Here is a 23691-nt window from a genome sequence, read left to right as displayed (position 1 = left end):
TTTTAAGAGGCATTCTTGTCCACTTTATTCATGGCAGGATGGGTTCAATAATAGAAGACAGCTGTAACCTGTGGAACTTTCCCTTAAACACTGCCAGCAATAATGCCATGCTATATAATAGAACTGTTCATAGTGGCAAATTACAAAAAGTGTTCCCCATTGGTTAACTGAATTGGAACCTTGCAAGTTATAGTCCAGACAACTTAAAAATCTGCCATCATAGTCCCTGTCACCATGAATTGTTTTCTTAAAATAAGTGATTATATTTATTTTTCCAAAATGTGATCAAAATTAGTGGCCTGGAAAGAATAAATTTACTTTGCTGTTGATCATTTAAAAATGTAAGTTTAACTACAAAACAATGGCATTTATTACTAGGTCCCGATAAGACCTAACAAGGTAACTTGCACACTTGATCTTGAAGACAGTATACTGCATTGATTTTGGGCAGGATTGAGGTCTGCATTCCCCGATCTTCACAAGCCAAATCCTGAAAATAAGGTGGGAGGAGAGAAAGATATTTTCAAAATACAATGCATGAAAACTCCAGATGAAAGCCATCATTTCTTACAATAAAATACTGTACTGGTTCACCTGAGAATTTAGTCTTATAAACCACATTTGTTTGTAATCACTGAGCCAATTTTATATCCTGGCAATCTAATTATTTAATAAACTTTATGACCATACAATGTCATAAGATTAAAAGAACTCGGACCAGAATTAGACCATTCAGCCCATCGAGTCTGATCCACCATTCGATCATGGCTGATCTATTTTCTTCCTCACAACCTCATTCTCCTACCTTCACCCGGTAACCTTTGACACTCTTACTAATCAAGAATCTATCAATCTCTGCTTTAAAAATGACTTGGCTTCCACCATCATCTGTTTCAATAAATTCCACAGATTCACCACCCTCTGGCAAAATAAATTCCTCCTAATCACCATTCTAAAGATATGTCCTTTTATTCTGAGTCTGTACCCTCTGGTCCTAGATGCTCCCATTACTGGAAATACCCTTTCCACATCCATTTTATCTAGGCCTTTCATTATACCACCTGGGGTCAAGGAAAGAGCGTTCACGTCGCGGCCCTGTTTCCACCAATCTTTCCACCACCACGCACAAGAAGCACAAGAAGCGACAAGACAGACACCATTGTACGCAGATGCCGAGAAGTGTATTCAGCTCTAGCTGAACACTTCTAATCTTGCGTGTGGACTCGATAAGAAGAAGAATTATACCACCAGGGGGGCACAGACGATGGCTGCCTAGCCAACGATCTTGTCTGTCTTTTCTTCCAGTTTTGTTATTTTAAGTATGCGTTAAAAGTATGTTTTAGTGTTTCTTGGTTTGTTTTGTGTGGGGAGTGGGGGTTTGGGAGAAACTTTTTTCAATCTCTTACCTCGATGGGGATGCGATTTTGTCCATGTCGTATCTCTGTCCTCCATGGCGGCCTAACATCATGGAGCGGCGCAGCCTTTCCTGGAAACCGACCTGGCGCTTCAACGCAGGCGCGGCACGGACTTACCATCGTGGAGCTGCGATCCCCCTGCCGGGGATCGACTGTGGAGAGCTCCAACCACAGCCCTGTGGACTTTAACTTCTTGGAGTCCGGTTTAAACATCGCGCATCCTGGTTAAAGGCGGAGTCGGGGCTCCAAGCCTTGGTAAGTTTCAACCGTCCGAACAAGGGAGTTCTATCACCCCGACGCGAGGGCCTTGGATCGCCGGCTGCAGGAGGTTTGATGGCCCCGACCACGGATGGTTCGAAAGCCCCGACCGCGGAGAAGGAAGAGGGAGAGATTGGACTTCATTGCCTTCCATTACAGTGAGGAATGTGGGGAGCCGCTGTGGTGGATGTTTATGTTAAATTTGATTATATGTGGTTGTGTGTCCAACTCCTTTTCACTTGGTGTGGCCGTATGGTAACTCGAATTTCACGCTACCTTACGGTACATATCTTGAATACAGTAGGTTTCAATGAGATTCACCTTCATCTGAACTACAAAGCCATCATCCAGATCACTAACATACAACATGAAAAGTAGTGGACCCAACAACAACCTGCAGAACACCACTAGCTACCAGCAGCCAACCAGAGAAGGTCCACTTTATTCCCACGCTTTGCTTTCTGCCAGTCACCACACTTTCTATCCATGCTAGTACCTTGTATACTGCTGGTGTTTTCCACTACCGCAAAAAACATATTGAGTTTGTTTGTCATTTGTTTCTGGCGCAAGACTACTTCTCCGGCTCATTTTCCAATATCTACTCTTGGCTCTCTTTTATTCTTCATATACCTGAAAAATCTTTTGGTATCCTCTTTTATATTATTGGCTAGCCTACCCTTCATGTTTCATCTTTTCTCCACTTATTTCTAGTTGCATTCCGTTGGTTTTTTAAAGCATCCCACTAATTTTTGCCGTGTTATATGCCTCTTCATTTGCTCTAATGCTGTCTTAGACTTCCTTTGCCTGCCATGGTCACCTCATTCTCCCCTTAGTATGCATCTTCCTCTTTGGGATGAAAAAAATTGGATGAAAAGTCTTCCGCATTACTTCCAGATCCTGCCATTGCTGCTCCACTGCCATTCCTGCTAGGATCCCCTTCCAATCACCTTTAGGCAGAGCTTCCCTCACCACTCTGCAGTTAGTTTTACAGAACAGTTATACTGGTACATCCACTTTCAGCTTCTCTCTCTAACTGTAGGTTGAATTCTATCATATTTGATCACTGCCTTCTACAGGTTCCTTCGCCTTAAGCTCCCGAATCAAATCATATTTTATCAAACATCTGCTGCACATCCACTTCCATTCCCAACTGCATCTCCTGCTTTAAAAACTTCATGAATTTGATCAAGATATTCAAAAGCTATTGCTTTAACAAATCAATGCACCGTATCTTCCCCTTTGCTGTATCCATGAGTTGGATTTGACTGCATTCATGTACAGCATTATCTGATTTGCATGGATATCATGCTAAACAAAACTTTACACTATACCTCAGTACATGTGACAATAATAAACATAAATTCAGTGATTGCAGGGTTGGAAGCATTGTAGGATCCTGCCTCCACATCAGGGACCACATTTTTTCAAATGTTCATTAACTTTGTCCTTGATTCGCATTGTTAATTTTTTTCCCAGCCATTCATTATTAAAGGGCTAACCACTACATAATTCAAGCGTATGCCTCTTTCCTTTTTTCTTAAAACACAAACAATTGCATTCTTTATTCTCTTGTCCCATTCCTAAATTCAAAGGCCATTAGACCAGTTACAGCACCACCAACCTCTGTAAAATGCCATTTTATTCAGGACGTCTTACAAGCATAGGCACTCTTTAATTTACAAGATGTGGACCCGAACTTAAATTCTACAAATGAAAAAGATAGTAGCAGCCTCCAATCCATTTTACATCTTTCCAGAGAAAACTGAGACTTACCTTGGGTAAACAACTGAATTTTGTTGGTGCTGATCTTGAAAAAGGCCTGAGTGATCCAAGACGACTTGATGATGATAGCTGGGTCACTTTGTCAACAAGACTGGAGGTCATTTGCTGTGGCCGTGGAACTAGACCCAGGTCACCTACTTTATAGTGGGTCAGAAGGCCTGATTCTTCAGCAGCGCTAGAGGCAGAACCTGGTCTATGGGGTGAAAAAGAACAGGTCTTGAGGATGGAAAGGAGGTGAAAACAAAAATTGTTACCAACGCTGCTTTAGCCTATGGTGAATTACTACCAGCTAAACAACCATTTAACCCACATTGAGGAAGCTATTAGATAGGTACATGGATATGCATTGATATATATGGATCACATGCAGACAGGGGAGATTTGTTTAATCTGACATTATGTTCGGCATGGACATTGTAGGTCAAAGAGCTTATTTCTTGCTGTACTGTGAAACCAACTATGAATGACACAGTGATAGTCCTAGCAGGAGGATTAAAACAAAACCAGGAATTACACCTTGGATTTGATTCCTGGATTTACAGCAAATGATCTTGGGTCTAATGACCAATGGCAACGGGATGAAATCAGCAGGATTTCTGAGTCCAGACGGCCATTAGTCACTCTCCATGGAAACACATCCCAGGGAGCCTGCATTAAATCCACCACCAAATAGCAATAAACACATGCTATTCAATGTAGAGTGAATGAATTCTGAATATTCCAAACCACAGTGGCGTAGCGGTAGAGTCGCTGCCTTACAGCATCAAAGGCCACAGTTCGTTCCTCATTATGGGTGCTCTCTGAACAGAGTATGTACATTCTCCGTGACGGTGTGAGTTTTTTCCGGGTGCTCCAGTTCCCTCACACATTCCAAAGACATGCAAGTTTGTAGGTTAATTGACTTCTGTAAATTGTCCCTAGTGTGTAGGATACAACTAGTGTACGGGTGATCATTAGTTGGTGTGCACTCCACGCTGCATCTCTATACTAACAGGAATTAAATTCAGTTCAAGTTTGTAAAGATCGCATATTACAGCCATTCCTTTATCAGTTGAATCAGCCTCCATTACAGGGACAGGCAGCAACTGTTTGACCAGATCAACACTGGAGAAAATGGCACACCTTATACTGTACTTGTGTTCTTATCTCATGCTGATTTCACAATGATGACGGCCTCACAGGGAAGACCACAGAGAGTCAGATTGGACAGAGTGTAGCTTTTCATCCAAACTTGCAGGTCTCCTGTATCATGAACTGGATGTAAGTGACCCTGTGCCACGTAGGATCAGAGGTGCTGGAAATCTTGCTGCACCTCAAGCTAAATCATCATCTTCAGACAACAGGGACAACACTGTCAAGAAGAACAAATACTGGGCCCCAAGGAGAAGATGCAAGGTGTAGGTATTACTCAACATACTACATTAAACTGTTAATCTTCTGGGGATTTTGAAATTTCATTTGCACAGGGTTAAAAAATTATGAGACCACTTTACATCTCAGTTGTAATGTGTGGATTTGTGCTCTTGCTTTGAGCCCAGTTGAAAAGTGCCAGAGATCAGAATTATCCGAGGTTTAATTCTTATTTTATGCTGAATGAGATGATCTTGGGTGAAACAGATATTTGTGTACCAAAAGCCAGTTTGTGCCAGTTCATGTCCCCATGGCTTAAGTTCACATCCTTGGCTCATGAACAATTGTGGCTTGGATGACATATCACAGGACTAATCCAGCACAAAACAGTGGTTTCATACCAAGGAAGGAACCTGAACTTAAGTTTTAAAAGGATACACAACAATTAAATTAATATATTTTCCTGAAAAACAAAATCACACCATATAAAGGCAGAAAAACAGAGCAAAATAAATGGATTAACACCTGGATTGAAAAATATGTCCGCACACCTTGCTGTTATATTCCCTGGTTTATGTTCAATAATAGGCAGCTCAGTAATAATAAATTCCTCTGGTGCAGGTCCAAGACTAAGTTCAGCCGCACTGTTCAGTAACTGCAGCAGTTTCTGCATCATTTGACTTCGGCGAGTATACACTGCCATCTCAGATTCTGTCTTTTCCACACCGATGGTAAGAAAGTTTTCATCTGTACATTCTGTGCTCTTCTGTGGAGAAAAAGGTTCTGTAAAATTTCTAACCCTGCAATTACTATCTACTAAATAGCACCATGCAGGTACCGTTAAAAAACAGCAGTGATTCACGATGGGTCATCATTGTGTCAAGAGTGTTTAAGAGGTAGACAAGATATTCTTAAGGGGTTGGACAGGCTAGATGCAGAAAGATTGTTCCCGATGTTGGGGAAGTCCAGGACAAGGGGTCACAGCTTAAGGATAAGGGGGAAATCCTTTAAGACCGAGATGAGAAAAATATTTTTCACACAGAGAGTGGTGAATCTCTGGAACTCTTTGCCACAGAGGGTAGTTGAGGCCAGTTCATTGGCTATATTTAAGAGGGAGTTAGATGTGGCCCTTGTGGCTAAAGGGATCAGGGGGTATGGAGAGAAGGCAGGTACGGGATACCAAGTTGGATGATCAGCCATGATCATATTGAATGGCGGTGCAGGCTCGAAGGGCCGAATGGCCTACTCCTGCACCTATTTTCTATGTATCTATATGCTGGTGTTGCCAGTATTGCCCACATCCCATATCATCATTTTAAAAAAAAAGTATAAAGGTCTTTACAAGGGACAGAGAAAAATTGAAAATAAAAATTGATCCTTGGAACTCACTTTAGAGCCACAGAGTCATATAGCACTGGAAGAGGCCACTAGGTTCAACTCTCCCATGCCAAACCAAAATGCCCATCTACACTCATCCCATCTGCTCACATTTGGCCCTTATATCCCTCTAAACCTGTCCTATGCATGTACCTGTCCAAGCGTCTTTTAAATGTTAAGAAAAGAAAAAAAGTGCTCAAGCAACTCAGCAGGTCAAGCAGCATCCCCGGAGAACATGGATAGGTGATGTTTTTGGGTTGGGCCCAGCACTGTATTTAAAAAAATATATATAAAGTAGCATCAGCAGTTCGTTGTTTCTACATTCTATCTTTTAAATGTTGTTGTAATACCCATCTTAACTACCTCATCTGCAGCTTATTCCTTATACCCACTACTTTCTGTGTGAAAAAGCTGCCCCTCAGGTTCCGACTGTATTTGAGTGTGTAAATTGCATAGTTTTGTGCCTACAATGAGCAATAGGGCAAATTTCTAACCAATTATTGTATGGATCCTTTAGGATTTCTGTCAAGACGTAAAGCATTGCAAACTCCTGGGGTGGCCATTCACAACCAAATCCCAATTAGCTGCCTATTCCGCAGAGAGCCTTATAATATGGGAACAAATTTATTTTGGGGCTGGGGGTGATCATTATTGCTGATTGTCTGCTATAACCGAGTTAGGGATTATCATTGTATAAGTAGTAGAAACAAGGAACTGCAGATGCATGAAAGGACACAAAAGGACACAAAGTGCTGAAATAACTCAGCAGGTCCAGCAGCATCCCCTGGAGAGCACGGATAGGAGACATTTGGAGTCGTCAGAGTCTCAGTCTAGAACTGGGTCTGGAATCCAGGCTAATTGACGGTCTGGCATCCAGGGGAGAGGCGAGGATCGGTGAGGGGTTGCGGCCCAGGAGCATCCGGAATGCAGGAAAATGGTCAGCGGCAGCGGTAGGCACAGCCTGGAAGCAGCCGAGGTAGCTGTGTGGGACGGCGGTGATGTCAGAAGTCCTGCATGAAAGCAGCCGGGGAGGCAGTGCTGGGCTAAGGGTGGTGGCGGCAGCCCAGCTTGGCGGTGAAGGTCAGTAGGTCTGTCCGCTATAACCAAAATCAGTTATAAACCTCTGTAATAACGAGGGTTTACTGTAGTTTTAAAACTGTAAAGTGTTTAACTAGTGATCAACCATGTGGTGGCAGCAGTGGGTTTTTAACCAATGAATTACAGGGCACTGGGCACTTACACACAGAACTAAGGATCAGCAGCCTTCCATACGTTCAAGATCAACTGCATTTCAAGTACTTTAAATAGGTGACTTCCACATTACGGGGTGATGGGGGTGGGTTTGTGAGGAGGTTTTACCTGTATGGGGGCTGGAATTGGAGCAGGCTGAAGCTAGAGAGGTAGCAAGGTACTCTCACATTAATTAATTTGATAGAGTTACTTTAATAAGGTCTAAAAAGCATTAGATTAACAAAAGGAAAGCAAATTTAAGATGCTGACAAAAAGGATTAGAAAAACTTTGTTAAAGGAGTTAGAGCACAAAATTTTCTCTTCCAAACGGAAAAGAATCTGAACAAGAGATTTAGCTTTTTTTCCTTTAAGAAAAACTGAATTTATGCTAGTCTTGTGTTCAGTAATTAGTTTGGGGCAGGAATTAACATTGCAGGATCAAAGGCTTCTGTTCTCTGAAGGTTTGGATGTAACAAGTGATGCCGCTGAAGAAGGGTCTCGACCCGAAACGTTACCTACCCATTCCTTCTCTCCAGAAATGCTGCCTGTCCCGCTGAGTTACTCCAGCACTTTGCTCCTCAGAGATCTATATTTGGGCCTCCTTCCCTTTTACTGATATTTCATAATGAAGGAGAAAGGAGGAACAAAGAATTGTTCAGCCAAATTTGCAGTCAACACTAGTTACAAAGGACAATAGTTTTGAGGAATAAAGGAGCTCATAGGACTAGTGTTAACAGATTGGATAGGCACATGGATATGCAGAGAAGAGGGGGATATGGAGCATGTGCAGGCAGAAAGGATTACTTCAACATGGCATCATGTTCAGCACAGACATTGTGACCAAAGAGCCTGCTCCTGTGCTGTACTTTTTTAATGTTCTAAGTGAGTAGCAAAACTATTCAGATGAAATTTATTATGCAGAAATGTTGATCATTTAATTCTTCTGTAAAGTAGGGAGCTGCAAACTATCATGTCACCCCATGAATTAAATGAGCATAGAAAAGATTTTGAATTGTGCCCATAAACAAGAACATGCCAAACCCAAGTGCTAATGGCGCAGTAAACAAACCTCATCATTGATGTTCCTCATCTGATAAATTGGAAGACCAGTCCAAGTGGAATTTGTTAAGAGCATTAAGGGAGGGAACAGCAAAGTATACACAATCTATTGCATTTTGAGCTCCTGAGAAGCATTGAAACTAATTATATCTGCTTAGGACCTAGCCTTGCTTAATAATTTTGACTGCATACTACCACAAAGTTAAGCCTTGCATAAATCCAAGTTTTTAAATTTTCACTTATTTCATCCAAAATCGGAATAAAAAGATTTTATAACAAGAAATACTAGGAGAGTTGGTCTGTTATAGTTTGAAGCCATTCTAAAAATTGAGTATTAGTCTAAATTGCTTTCCAGAGATCTATATGAAGACCATTATAGGACAAGTGCTCATTTTTCAAAAAACACAGAAGGAATAGCAAATGAACAAGGATGGACGAGGATTAAACCCCCCAAATGCTGGCCTCCCTTCCTCAGTGTCCCAAATGGATTTGCATTTAAATTGAGGACCATGGCTTGCAATGGGTCTCTGCCAAACATCTGCAACATATCTTGTGTGAATGCAAAGCATGGACTCTGATTCTGGTTGACACAAGATTCTTGAAAAAGATGTTGAAACGGTCAGTCTCAAATGGGAAACAAAAAAAATACTGCTTCGCAGTTGAGCACAAAGCAAACCAAAATAAGCTCAAAGGGGGTGGGCACAAATCATGCACAGTGCAAATTATTACGTTGTGAAAATGCCGTAATTGTTTATTTTATGTTACTTTCCATAGTCCGTGCAAGTTCGTAAAGAATAATAAACTCAACACAGCTGGTCTAGCCTTTAACTTTTTTTTCTGTTAGCAAATTACATATGGTTCTTATTTAAACCAATTTGAGAAAATCTTTGAGTTGAAGAAATTCTAAAGGAAGAGTAACTCAATGTGCATTTTTCTGCCAGCACCATGCTATCCTTTGGTTCCAGGGACACTGCTAGCTAAGTCCAAGCAGCTCGCAATCAAGCTAGCTAAGTCCAAAGCAGCTCTACAACTGTTAGTAGGCTATTTGTTCATGAGGAACTGCATCACTACACAAAAGCTCCCTCCTTGGACATCTATGAATAAAGTTCCATTGTATCATGTCATATTTCATTTTTCAGCAAGGAATTATAGACATCATTCAAAAGTAAGAACCCACCGCAGGCAAAGGATACCAAGGCTTTTTATAAAATTCTGGTCAATGGCAATTAAACTGATTAAATCTAATATTCCCACAATTCTCAGTGGCATCTTGGCATCATTTTCAGCACCGACATTGTGGGCCGAAGGGCCTGTACAGTGCAGTAGAGGGCATATTGATTGGTTGCATCACAGCCAGGTTTGGCAATTTGAATGTTCAGGAGCAAAGACGTGGAGCAAAGACTGAGCATTGCCCAGTCCATCACGGGTTCTGACCTCCCCACCATCAAAGGGATTTACAGGAGTCGCTGCCTCAAAAAAGCAGCCAGCATCAGAGACCCACTCCACCCTGGCCACACATTTCATTCCTGCCATCGGGAAGAAGATATAGGAGCTTGAAAACTGTAAGGTCCAGGTTCAGGAACAGCTTCTTCCCTACAGCTGTCAGGGTATTAAACACTACAAACTCTAAATACTGTTGTGCTGCTGCAAGTAAGAATTTCATTGTTCTCTCTGGGACATGTGACAATAAAATACCCTTGACTGTTCTCGTTTTGTACTAATCTATATACTCCACGCCACCAAGAAGGACAAATATGGGTGCCTTGTTGTAGTGGACAACATACCTGAACAAAACCAAATAAGGGTGCAAGAACGGAAAGCAGCTTTCAGCCACCAATCAGCTTTCAAAAAGATGTCATGCATTTGCATCCAAATAGGTCTATTCTCAAAATGTAAGTTTTCTTACCAGCAGGGCATCTTTCAAAGCATAGGCAGCATCAGAGAGGACTTTCTCCACCTGCTTCCTGCGCCTTTCCTGGTGTTCCGCTTTGGCCATCTGTTTTTCCAGGTGAAATTGTTTTATCTCCAGATCCTCCTTTACAGATGTTATTTCATTCCTGAACATTAAACATAGTGAGATAACAGCCTTCTTTAAATAAAGTTACTCAATATTAAGTTTCAGTAACTTCAACTTCCCACATTTAGTAAGACCATAACCATCTCAAAATACTATATTCTAGTCCTCCCTCGAGTGTTAAGACTTAACTCTCCCTAATAATCCTTAGGTTGATCAGTTTGTTCCCTGAAGTGTAGAGAAATTAATTTCCACATTTAAGATAATGACTTACTGGGGTTCATAAGCAAGGAAGATCTTACCTGTGGCAGTGACGTTTTTAAGAAATAAAATGAAAATAAAACTACAGGGTATCTAATATCTAATATTTAGTTGTCAAAAGCCCACACAAGGTTTAGGTTTATTATTGTCATGTGCACCAAGGTACAGGGAAGAGCTTTGTTTTGCATGCTATCCAATCAAATCAAATAAGATAATACGATCATAATAAATACGATCAAGACAAATTCAAGTAGAATAAGTAAAGCAAAGGGAAGAATCAGAGTGCAGAATATTGTTCTTGGCATTGTAGCACAACAGTTCCAGAAACAATGTCCAATGTCCACAATAGGGTAGAGGAGAATCGTAAAGTACCCTAGCTTATGGAGGTTTCATTCTGAAGTCTGGTAACAGTGGAGAAAAAGCAGTTCCCGAGTCTGGTAGTGCACATGGATGGAGTTGCAAATACCTTAGAGATTCATTCTGAGCCTCAAGGTCTTGTATTGTTATCTCAAATTCTTGAACAATCTTCTCCCTCTGCGTGCAGCTTTCCAGTGACTTCTGCTGCACTTTGCATTTCTCAGTCAGCATTTGAATAACCTGTAATTCAATCAATAGATTCCAGTCAGACAGGGAGAAGAGACTTTTTCCATGGTAAGATCAATAGGATAAAACAGGGAAGTGGATATTCCTGAAATAAACCATCCTTAAAGGATGAAGGCAGAAAGAGGGTTGCCAATTGCATTGTTTGAAGTACATGTTGCTTTGATTGTCAAAAAGGCAAACACAGCACGTGAGAATTGTCAGCAAAAATGAACCTCACGGGACTAAAGAGATAGTGGCAACAGATACTATTTAAAAAGCAGAAAGTAGCAATTATGAATACCTGTTTAATAGATTGGAAGGAAATGTACGAATGTTGAATGATTGAGGGGGATACCAACACCAGCCCCCCACCTTCCTCTCCCCGCAACCTGAAATATTGCAATAAACTAATCACACACTCTGGGCACAATTTCTAAGTTGGTTTCTGAAATGAAATTGAAAGTAATAATAAGGAGTGTCATGAATAGTTGCAGATTTCAGGAGCATACAAATTGGTGAAATCAACAGATATGCAACAACTAAAACTTTCACATGGAAGTGTGGACGACAAATTGTAGTAACACAAACTAAATGGTACAATTTGAAAAGTACGAGAAACAGAAAATTAGAACCAGTGAACAGAATCTTATATAAAGGCATAATATATGAACTCTGCAGTTTGCTAGTCAACACTCAGTTGGAGCTTCATGTCTAATTCTTGGCTCTTAAAGTCAAAGAGTGATACAGTGTGGAAACAGGCCCTTTGGCCCAACTTGCCCACATCAGTCAACAAGTCCCAGCTACACTAGTCCCACCTGCCTGCATTTGACCCATATCCCTCAAAACCTGTCCTATCCATCTACCTGTCTAACTGTTTCATAAATGTTGGGATCGTCCCTGCCTAAACTACCTCCTCTGGCAGCTTGTTCCATACTCACACCACCCTTTGTATGAAAAGGTTACCCCTCAGATTCCTATTAACTTGGCAGATGGATGGAAGTGAAGGCAGATCCTTCCAAAACAAAGAAAGATGAGAGATTTAGAGAGGTTCATAAATTTTACAACCATGTAGCTGCCATACCAAGGATTCTGATGGTCAACCACATCCTTGCTGTCTGTATGGTATAAACATTCCCACTTGTCAGCATTCCGCATTTCCAGCCAACTCTGATAGGTTTTTAAGGGATGCTAATGGAAAGTCCAGTGTTTTGGTATAATGGTATGTTTCTACAGAGGTGATCAAGTCAAGCCATTGTTTGCCACGTACGTTGAAGATCTCTCCTAATTCTGGCACTTATTCATCACATTTAGAAATTAGGACGTTGCAGAGCTGTGAATGTATCAGGTGCCATGATAGGTCTGATTTAATTCTTACTTTAGATTCTCCAGTATTTGATACCTCCCTCACATATGGTAATTGGTAACTAGCAAGACGGCAGATAAAAGTGTTGGCATTGCTGCAAGTTCCATTGCATGGCATACACCAACTTGAAATGGAAGTACATGAGTGTTCATCTCTGTCAAAGGCCTGAAACTCCTTGCTTTACACCACTCGTGCCGAGCTGTTAGCTACCGTTGACACAGAAAAATATACAAATCAGTGATGGTGGTTTACAAAGGAACCATTAGAGATGTGCATTAAATATTGGCCTCACCAACTGACTACATCTCAAGACTGATTATGCCACATGGCAGCTGGGAGTCCATCAAATTAGTGTACAATCATCAACAGGCCAGAACAGCTTCACCATTTTCCTTTCCTTTTTACCATGATCTAGTGGATCCTTATTTGATAATCCAAATTACCAATTACTATCATGAGATTGGAACACACCTCTCTGGATCACGAAAGAACTTCTGGATTACTAGTCCAGTAATATAACTTGCAGCAGCCATACCAAGGTTTCTGATAGCCAACTGTGATGGCTTTTAAGATTGTTAAACTGGACAAGAGAACATTTCGGTTCTATGAAGAGCAGGGTGTGGTGTGGGTTAATTAGATTGCTTTTACCCATTGAGCATGGTACAAGCACAATAAGCCTCTATCTGTGCTGTAGGATTTTATGCATTTGCCTCCTGCAAGATAACCCAGCTGCTTCTTTTCACACTATTTACATCTTTTTTGGCTCAGCTTCACAGAAATAATCTGGTTTAAAAGTGCTGAATAGATACAAGACAGTGTTATACAAACAAGCCCTTCATATCGTGCACTCACTGGACTATCTCTTCCCAAAAAGAAATTTACAAACCTTTACATTGCTGAGATTCTTCCTGATCAGCTCTTTCTGACTTTCCTCCAAGATATTGATGTTTCTCCACTGCCTCGTGGCTTCAATTTTCAGTTCGTCATTCTCTTTGATTATTTTAATACTTTTATCTGACATCTTTCCCAGCTGGCTGCTAATGGATACATTTTCACGTATGGCTCTTTTTGTCGTTTCTGCCACTTGCTTCTTTGAAATGCGACGGAATTCAGAGGCCACCGCATTCACCCGTGCAATCATCTCCTTCTTTAATCTACAGGAATAATGCAGTTAGTGACAGATACAGTCAACATGTTTTCTGATGATCCAATTGGATTAGTACCAGTTTAGTGAAGGAGGAAGTGAAACCCACAATCACATTTTCCCCCTGTCTGTTCAATGTCCAGTAACTCATTGATACACACTTGAAGATTGGATGAGACTAGGATCAGTTTTAACCATATTGCTTTACCTGCTCCTCTTTTCCTTCTCTAGTATAAAATAATCTTTTGCATTTAGGTCTTGGGCACAAAACTTGAAAAATTGCTGCAAACTAAACAATTGACACAGCTTATGGAAGCAAAGTTTAATGGGTTACAGGCCTTGAAACTAACTTGCACTGCAGTGGTTTTGCAAATGATAACCTGTACTTCCAATAATCAGACAGTGATTTCATGTACACACTATGCTGAAATTAAAGTAATAACTGTCTGATGAAGGGTTTCGACCCAAAACATCACTTATTCCTTTTCTCCAGGGATGCTACCTGACCCGCCGAGTTATTCTAGCATCCTGTGTCTATCTGAAATTAAACTCTTTAGTTGGGCTCTTCTATAGATGAGCATTCAGATGAGAATTGACATTAAAAATTCTGACAGGGAGACATAACAATGGTTTAAAGTGTCCTTGGCAAATATGGACCGTGATTAGCTGCAACAAAGGAATATACGTATGCCAGCTGAAATAAAACCCAGAATATCCTGGAAGAACTACGGTGGTCAGATAACATCTGTGGAAAGAAAAAGTCAGTGCATCAGGTCTGTGATCCTTCAGATGTTGCAATGACTTCCTGAGTTTTTCCTGCTCCAAGTAGAGTCAGTTTTTATTTTAGATTTCCAGCATGAGCGTTTGTTTTTTTCAGTTTTTGCAAAATGATGCAGCAGATTTTTTCAGCCCTTTAGCAGGCAATCTTTGAAAGTACTGGAACAGCGCATGATTGTGACCAAACTTGACAGTGATTCAATATCCAGACCAATGCTTTAATATAGGGATGGAAAACTCAAGGGGAATGCTAAATGAAATATCCATAAATTGCAGGAACACTTTACATTTTATTTGCCTCAAACTGGAAATTGGAACCAAGTTTCAAGCATCCAATTACAGCATCAATTGCTCTTGGAGTGGATCCAGTAAAAAAAATGATAGGCAAAAACGTTATACTTCACCCTGGCATCACACTGTTTATTTTCCCATTTTTAAGTGACGAGTGGTGTAACAATTAGTGTAGTTGAGAAAAAAAGATATTAGTTAAGAGTTCTCATTCCCAGATCTGGATTGCAAGTGTCTGTGTGCAAACTAACTGCAAAATATCTCAATCAATTGGCTGTCAACCTGCTGTTCATGCCAAAATACATTATGCCACTTTGTCTAGACTTGCAAAGGTTTCCTGAAAACCTAGGTATAAAAGTTTTTACCTATCTTTATCTACCACTGCCCTCCTCTCCAAGTTGTAAATAATGTCACTGTGCTCTTCTTCCTGCTGCTTTAGCTGCTCTTCAAGTGCAGCAAACTTTGCCATCAAATCCTCCTTTTGAACTCGAAACTCCTCCAGTGCATCAAGCTTTCCAGCTGCAAGGCAAGAACGGAAGAACTGAAGTCAGTATTCTTGATAAAATCCCATCATCACCATGACAGTGGCATTTCTGCCACATATCCATGCACAATGTTATCTTTGACTGGGATACTCTATGTTAAAAAAGACCCACAATTTCTCTATGAAAAGGGCACAAATTTCCACTCCTTTGTCCAAATGTTGGGGCAGATTGCTACCAGTTTGATCGGGAATGGTGCAAAACCAAGGAGTGTTAGAGTTAGGGTAAGTGTTATAGGTTAGCCATCCAGGATGGCCAATGAGGCAATTTGTACAATTCTTACATGCAGAGGGTTGTAAAAATTAAAGCTCTGAACCTCAGCAGTCTGTGGATGATGAGTCACTATATAACAATGATATTCCTAGATCTTTCTACACAAGCGACTCAAGGGATGTGTGGGGTCAGAGGTGGTTAAAGAAAATACACAGGAATTGAGACACTGCAACAAGCCTTCATCTTGCCAAATGGCAGAGCAAACTCAAGATTTAATCCTACTTCTATGCTCCAAGTTTGCAATGAGATAGAACAAGTGCAAGTATTTATCTCTAACTCTTTCTTATAGCCTGTACCTTGTGTATTCTGCAACTTTCAAAGGCAGAACTATTATAACAATATTTAAAATACACTTGGACAGGTACATGGATAGGAAAGGATTAAAGGGATAAAGAAAGAGGAGAAATAATTTGGCAACTATTAGTGTCACACAAAAAGGGTCAAGGTGTAGGTAGCTCTTTACCAATTAGATCACTGGTCAAAGACCTAATGCACGGGCCCCAACATATTTATTTAGATTCCAGTCTTGACCTGAAACGTCACACATTCTTTCTCTCCAGAGATGCTGCCTATCCCGTTAAGTTCCAGCATTTTGTGTCTATCTTTGGTTTAAAACAGCATCTGCAGTTCCTTCCTACATATTTAGATTGCAAGTCAATGAACACAAGGAACTTCAGCTGAATATTTTCCTTTCCTCGGGCTGCAGGTATGAATGCAATTTTCCTTGCCCTACCAATTCAAGTTTAAGTTTATTCAGGTATAAATAAAACCCTGAGATCTTCGGTTTCGTACAATGTAAAAAGAATGTACAAAATTATAATATGGACAAGAGCTTCAAGTTGCAATTATGATAATTGTAATGACAATTATGTTTTCCGCACCTTAATGCAACAAAATGTTAATGCAACAAAATGTTATTCCTGAAAACATCCACAATATTAAAAAATGAAAATAACAAATCCCCTCATTTTCTGTACCTAAAACCATATTCTCCGATGTGAGTTGATCCTTTGTTTCATGAAACTCTTGACGCAACTGTGTCATCTGGGATTCATAAGTCGTCTTATCAGTTTCCTTGGCTTGCACCAAACCAACGATCTTGTCATTCAAATCAGCAATCTCATCAATTCTCTGACTCAGGCCCTTCTTCAGGTAGGCAATAACGTCTTGCAAGTCTTTGCTAAATTGTTCATGTTTCTCATCAGCATCGATCTTTGTCACTTCCAGTTCATCCAGTCTCCGTTGGTACCTTAACAGTATCACATGATGTTTATTGATTTAAAAAACATTACAGATATATATGTTATAAAACCTTAACAGAATGTGTTATTTAGAAATGACTAAAGATTTTTAATTTTCTGGTTTGCAAAAGTAGTTTGATAATCACAGCACAACTATATATTTTACAATGGAGACACAAGAAATTGCAGATGACACAGAATCATGAGCAAAACATAAATTGCTGGAGGAACACAGGGTGTAAGACAGCATCTATGGAGGGGGTGAAATGACGGCGTTTCAAGTCAGGATGCTTCTTCAGACTGAATGCGCTAGCCCTTGCTGTCTCCTCCCCTGCCTTAACCCTCTAGCTGTCTCCTCCCACCCTCCCATCCGCCCGCCCTCGGGCTCCTCCTCCTCCTCCCCTTTTCCTACTTTCTTTCCCCCACCCCCCATCAGTCTGAAGAAGGGTTTCGGCCCGAAACGTCGCCTATTTCCTTCGCTCCATAGATGCTGCTGCACCCGCTGAGTTTCCCCAGCAATTTTGTGTACCTTTGAATGCGATCAATCCTGTGTCAAGAAAAATCACGATGCATGCCCATTCCCTCCACAAATGCTGCCTGACTTACTGAATTCCTCCAGCACTTTGTGATTTACTATTTATCCTACCATACAGGTGCCATTAACAACACTGTCTTTAAGCTCTTGTTTACTTGAATTTCACTAACGTTCAAATGTACTCCAGAATTCAGATGTATTGGTGTTAATCAATTTTGTCTGCTCTTTCATACAAGTAGCCTCTGAGGTGTTATATTTTAATGTTAGTGCAAGCTACACCCAGGTCCTATTTCCATCCAATATCCACCCAGTTTCCAGCATAAGGTATGGTGTAACACGACACAGAATAGCAACCAATCCAACTATTTTTCAGATCACAACATGCCGTGATCACAATGTGCTGTGGTCATTGATGGGCAATCAACTAAAACCTGCTTGTTCGACCATTGTTTGTCATCAGAGTGCAATCTTTATTTGTTAACCTCTGGTAAGCTTCCTATTTCTGACAAAACAAAATAAAATTGTAGCTTTGAGCATAACTTTTTATAGCAGATTCCATTTTCACAGACTTTCAAGTCAAAGTTTCAAAAAGGAATTGATATTTAACTCCCAGTGTGAATGCAGTCACTCCAATCTGCCCTGCATATCTTTAGCATCCTCTGCAAATATGCATTAGTCTTATATTCCTCAAATGTCCTGAAATCACATCTCATGGCTGTGTAACCAGATACAACTCCGACACCAACTATAAGTCGCCTGCAATACCACTGTTGTTGGACAAATAACAGCTAATGGTGAGTCAGAGTAGTTTAGTTTAGTTAGAGATACAGCATGGAAACAGGCCCTTCGGCCCACTGGGTCCGCGCCGACCAGCGATCCCCGCACATTAGCACTATTCGACATCCACTAGGGATAATTTTTACATTTACCAAGCCAATTAACCTATAAACCTGTATGTCTTTGGAATGTGGGAGGAAACCGGAGATCTTGGAGAAACCCCACACAGGCCACGGGGCGAACGTACAAACTCTGTACAGACCGCACCCGTAGTCGGAATCGAACCCGGGTCTCCGGCGCTGCATTCGCTGCAAGGCAGTACCACAGTTACAGCCTGAAGTATAGGAGGGATAATCGGGTTGAGTGGTGCCAAAACAACAAACTTGATGCAACATAAGTGGGACCAAGGAGCTGATTGTTAACTTGAGGAAGGGAAAGGAGAGAGTCCATGAACCTATCTTTATCGGTGGGACAGTGATATGGAGAGTCAAGTTCCTCTCCGGTAATTTACAGAGGTCATTTATCCTACATACCCACACATATTTTTCATTTTGGTGGAAACTTTGCAGGAAACCCACGTTGTCACAGGGAGAACGTGTATACTCCACACAGATAGAAATAAAGGTCAGGACTAAACTCAGACACTGACACTGTGGTGGCAGCTGCACCACCCAATAAATTCTGTAACGCTGAGAGCTTCTGTACACTTGCCATCTGAGGTGTGCTTGGGTATGGGAATACTCTACAGGACTGTATGTAAGAAAAGAATTTCACTGTGCATTTGCACGTGTGACAATAAAAACACTATTGAGTAATAGACACAAAAAGCTGCAGTAACTCAGCGGCTCAGACAGCATCTCTAGAGAAATGGAATAGGTGACGTTTCAGATCGAGACCTTTCTTCAGGCTGAGAGTCAAGGGAGGAAATGAGAGAGGGTAGCAAATTCCCCCAATTTGGCTAGCCTGTGCTGTCCCCTCCCCTTCCTTCACCCTCTAGCTGTCTCCTCCCACCCTCCCATCCGCCCGCCCTCGGGCTCCTCCTCCTCCCTTTTTCCTTCTTTCTTTCCCCACCCCCCATCAGTCTGAAGAAGGGTTTCGGCCCGAAACGTCGCCTATTTCCTTCGCTCCATAGATGCTGCTGCACCCGCTGAGTTCCTCCAGCAATTTTGTGTACCGAGGAAATGAGAGATATAGACAGTGATATAGAGGAATAGAGAGCAAATGAATGAAAGATATGCAAAAATGTAACAATGATAAAGGAAACCAGCCATTGTTAGCTGTGAGTTAGGTGAAAACTAGATACAGAAAATGGGACTCAACAAGACGACTTTGAAGCTATTACGACTTGGGTGGGGGAGGGTTAGTGAGAGGGGAGGATGCAAGAATGCTGCAGGGTACTGAAGAGACACGTATGAGGGCCTCATCTATGATGGGAGAGGGGGCCATTGTTCCTAAAAGAATGAGGACATCTCAGATGTCCTAGTACTGAACATCTCATCTTGGGTGCAGATACGGCATAGACGCAATTGGGAGTAGGTGATAGAGTCTTTGCAGGAAGCTGGGTGGGAAGAAGTGTAGTCCAAATAGTTGTGGGAATCAGTAAGTTTATAATAGACATCAGTCAATAGTCTATCTCCTGTGATGGAGACGATGAGATCAAGAAAGGGGAGGGAGGTGTTGGAGATAGACCAAGTGAATTTGCGTGCAGGGTGGACATTGGTGGTAAAGTCCTTGAGTTCTGCATGGGTGCAGGAGGTAACCCCTTTCCAGTCTTCATTGTAACGGAGAAAATTCGGGAATAGGGCCAGTGTACGCCTGGAACAGGGATTGCTCAACGTACCCTACAAAGAGTTTAAGAAGGAACTGCAGATGATGGAAAATCAAAGGGACACAAAAATGCTGGAGAAACTCAGAGGGTGCAGCAGCATCTATGGAGCGAAGGAGATGGGCAACGTTTCGGGCCGAAACCCTTCATTGCCCATCTCCTTCGCTCCATAGATGCTGCTGCACCCGCTGAGTTTCTCCAGCATTTTTGTGTACCCTACAAAGAGGCAGGCATCGCTCCCATGCGAGTGCCCATAGCTACGCATTTGATTTGGAGGAAGTACGAGGAGTCAAATAAGTTGTTAAGAACAAAGATGACGCCTCCACTCCGCACTGGACCACTTGGACAACAAAAACTCATATGTCAGGCTGTTATTCATTGATTACAGCTCGGCATTTAACACAATCATCCCCTCCAAACTGGTTACCAAACTCGCAGAACTGGGTCTCTGCGCATCCCTCTGCAACTGGATCCTCGACTTCCTCGTCCACAGACCACAGTCTGTTCGTATTGGTGGAAATGTGTCAGCCTCAATAACAATCAGCACGGGAGCACCTCAAGGCTGCGTGCTCAGCCCCCTGCTGTACTCACTCTATACCCATGACTGCGTAGCGAACCACAGTGCGAACTCCATCATCAAGTTCGCTGACGACACCACTATTGTGGGGCGTATCACTGATGGGGATGAGTCAGAGTACAGAAGAGAGATCGAGCAACTGTCCATATGGTGCCAGCGCAATAACCTGGCCCTCAACACCAGCAAAACCAAGGAACTGATTGTGGACTTTGGAAGGAGTAGGAGGGGGACCCACAGCCCCATTTATATCAACGGGTCGATGGTTGAAAGGGTCAAGAGCTTCAAATTCCTGGGCGTGCACATCTCTGAAGATCTTTCCTGGTCCGAGAACACTAATGCAATCATCAAAAAAGCACATCAGCGCCTCTACTTCCTGAGAAGATTACGGAGAGTCGGATTGTCAAGGAAGACTCTCTCTAACTTCTACAGGTGCACAGTCGAGAGCATGCTGACCGGTTGCATCGTGGCTTGGTTCGGCAATTTGAGCGCCCTGGAAAGGAAAAGACTACAAAAAGTAGTAAACACTGCCCAGTCCATCATCGGCTCTGACCTTCCTTCCATCGAGGGGATCTATCGCAGTCGCTGCCTCAAAAAGGCTGGCAGTATCATGAAAGACCCACACCATCCTGGCCACACACTCATCTCCCTGCTACCTTCAGGTAGAAGGTACAGGAGCCTGAAGACTGCAACAACCAGGTTCAGGAATAGTTACTTCCCCTCAGCCATCAGGCTATTAAACCTGGCTCGGACAAAACTCTGATTATTACCAACCACTTTCTGTTATTTGCACTATCAGTTTATTTATTCATGTGTGTATATATTTATATCATGGTATATGGACACATTTATCTGTTTGTAGTAAATGCCTACTATTTTCTGTGTGCTTAAGCAAAGCAAGAATTTCATTGTCCTATACAGGGACACATGACAATAAACTAACTTGAACTTGAACTTGGTTAAGAGTGAGTACCTGCAAGAGAGCAAATGCAGTTCCTTCCTACACCATTGAATAAACGTTTCCATCTCTGGTGTATTTCTCATTACTCTACCTGTTGTATCTGTGTTTGGCTGGGTTTTTTCGTGTATGGTGTAATTTAATTTGATTGTGTAGCATGCACAACAAAGTTTTTGTCGGCGCATCGGCACAGGTGGCAATAATAATAATAAACCTAAACCTGACCCCGACCCCGGTCGCTCACCTGTTCACCCTGCCCTCCAGGTCTTTGACCTGAATGATGTACAGCTCCCGCTCCATGGCGGTCAGCGGCTCCACATTCTCGTCGGTGATCGACACCGGGCTGAGGGGCCTCTCCTTCTTCTTGGGCGGCATGTTGACTTGGCGTCGCCTCTGCAGTTGTTGTTGTTGGTGTTGTTGGTGGTGGTGCTACCGGTGCCCCTGGTCCTATTGCTGTTGCTGCCGGTGCCGCTGGTCCTGTTGCTGTTGCTGCCGGTACCGGTGCCGCTGTTGCTGTTGCTGCCGTTACCGGTGCCGCTGGTCCTATTGCTATTGTTGTTGCTGTTGCTGCCGTTACCGGTGCCTGCAGCCGCTCCACTGCCCGTTGCTAACAAGCGGCGGCCCTTAGCAACCAGACCGTCTCTGACGCGTGCGCACATCACACCGGGCGGGGCCTCGCGAGACTTCATCTGCCCCGCGTGCGCGCGCACGCCCCCGCCCCCTGGACACACACTCGCTCGCACCACGCGTGCGCGCGCACATAGAGACAGAGGTGCAGCCAGGAGTAGGCCGTTCGGCCCTTCGTTTTGGTGCCAGCACCGCCATTCACCATGATCATGGCTGATCATCTGAGATCAGTACCCCGTTCCTGCCTCCCCCCCCCATATCCCTTGATTCCTTTAGCCCTAAGAGCTAAATCTAACTCTCTTAATAATAATAATAATAATTTTATTTATAGAGCACTTTAAAAACAATCATAGTTGCAACAAAGTGCTGTACATCACTAATCATTGACAAAAAAGTTAATACACACCAATAATAATAATTAAAAGATGGAGTAAGTAAAGATATTCAAAATAAAGAAATATTAAAAACACTAAAAACAGGAGCAAAGTCTCATGCATGGTCAAAAGCCAGGGAGTATAAATGTGTTTTAACACTGGCTTTGAAGATGGACAGTGAGGGGGCCTGTCTGACGTGCAACTATGATCTTTGTTTCAGAGTGCCGGAGCAGCAACAGAGAAGGCTCAGTGGATGCTTCTGCGATAGAACTCTAGGATGATCTGATGAAGCGTTTTCGGGGCTTCCGCAACGGCGACTTCTCCCGCCCGAGTTGCGGGGTTGAAGGGCGCCTTACACCATCGCCCCGCGCGGCTTGGAATGGCCGCGGGACAATCGCCATCGCCAGCCGGGGGCTTTGACTTTGACTCTGACTCTGACATCGGGGGGGAGAGTGCAGTGGAGAGATACGTTTTTTTTGCCTTCCATCACAGCGATGTGATGGATGTTTGTGTAAACTGTGTTGTGTCTCGGGTCTTTTTTTGTTTTGTAATGTATGGCTGCAGAAACGACATTTCGTTTTGACCTCAAGGGGTCCAAATGACAAATAAATTGAATTGAAAAAATAAATAAATAAAGGATGATCTGATGTGATGTAATTTAGTTATTTGTCTGTTAATCATTACCTTAGTTTTCGCCCGGAGCACCGGAGCGAAGACTCTATACAGCCGTCAGGAGCTATTAGAGCTCGGCCGTCTCTGCAAAACGAGCCCCCGATGCGACTTCCAACTGCCGCCGGAGCTCTCCAGGACAGCGTGGTCTAGTGGGCCAGCTTCCCCGACGGGTAGTGCCCGGAGGCGGCGCAGGGACCGCAAACAAAGACGTGGGAAGCGGGGAGGACATCGAGCTAGGCTGAAATTAAATCCTCACCAGCCAGCTCTGCCCAGCATTTTCCTCGCGAATGTCCGATCCTTGGTGAGTAAAATCGATGAACTAAGGCTGCGGATCACCTCACATAAACGGATCACTGACTGCAACGCCATGGTCTTCACTGAAACATGGCTCAA

General features: G+C 42.5%; 1 protein-coding gene across 2 annotated transcripts; it reads right to left on the bottom strand.

The window, feature by feature from the left end:
- On the bottom strand, window positions 1–22224 carry cfap157 (cilia and flagella associated protein 157). Of its 2 annotated transcripts, XM_033048739.1 has the most exons (9): window positions 21870–22224; window positions 16693–16964; window positions 15266–15419; window positions 13578–13845; window positions 11213–11343; window positions 10378–10528; window positions 5357–5571; window positions 3447–3648; window positions 1–490 (listed from the first exon to the last, which is right to left on the bottom strand). In XM_033048739.1, exons 1-9 carry the CDS (start codon window positions 21998–22000, stop codon window positions 392–394), a joined length of 1623 nt encoding a protein of 540 aa, XP_032904630.1. In that variant the 5' UTR covers window positions 22001–22224; the 3' UTR covers window positions 1–391. The 2 variants fall into 2 exon arrangements, with proteins under 2 accessions (XP_032904630.1, XP_032904631.1); XM_033048740.1 differs by lacking the exon at window positions 3447–3648 and having other exon boundaries at window positions 21870–22031.
- Between the last annotated feature and the right edge of the window lie 1467 nt (window positions 22225–23691).

The sequence above is a fragment of the Amblyraja radiata genome, chromosome 32, assembly GCF_010909765.2.
Source record: "Amblyraja radiata isolate CabotCenter1 chromosome 32, sAmbRad1.1.pri, whole genome shotgun sequence".
In the NCBI taxonomy this organism is placed as follows: Eukaryota; Metazoa; Chordata; class Chondrichthyes; order Rajiformes; family Rajidae; genus Amblyraja; species Amblyraja radiata.
Note: the sequence above shows the minus strand (reverse complement) of the source record. Positions and strands in the feature narration are given on the sequence as shown.

Coding starts and splice junctions, on each gene's coding strand:
- cfap157 (XM_033048739.1), bottom strand. CDS start 22,000: ATGCCGCCCAAGAAGAAGGAGAGGCCCCTCAGCCCGGTGTCGATCACC. Junction 10,529..11,212: donor GCTCAGAATGAATCTCTAAG/GTATTTGCAACT, acceptor TTTAATGTTCAG/GAATGAAATAACATCTGTAA. Junction 491..3,446: donor AATTCAGTTGTTTACCCAAG/GTAAGTCTCAGT, acceptor CCTTATTTTCAG/GATTTGGCTTGTGAAGATCG.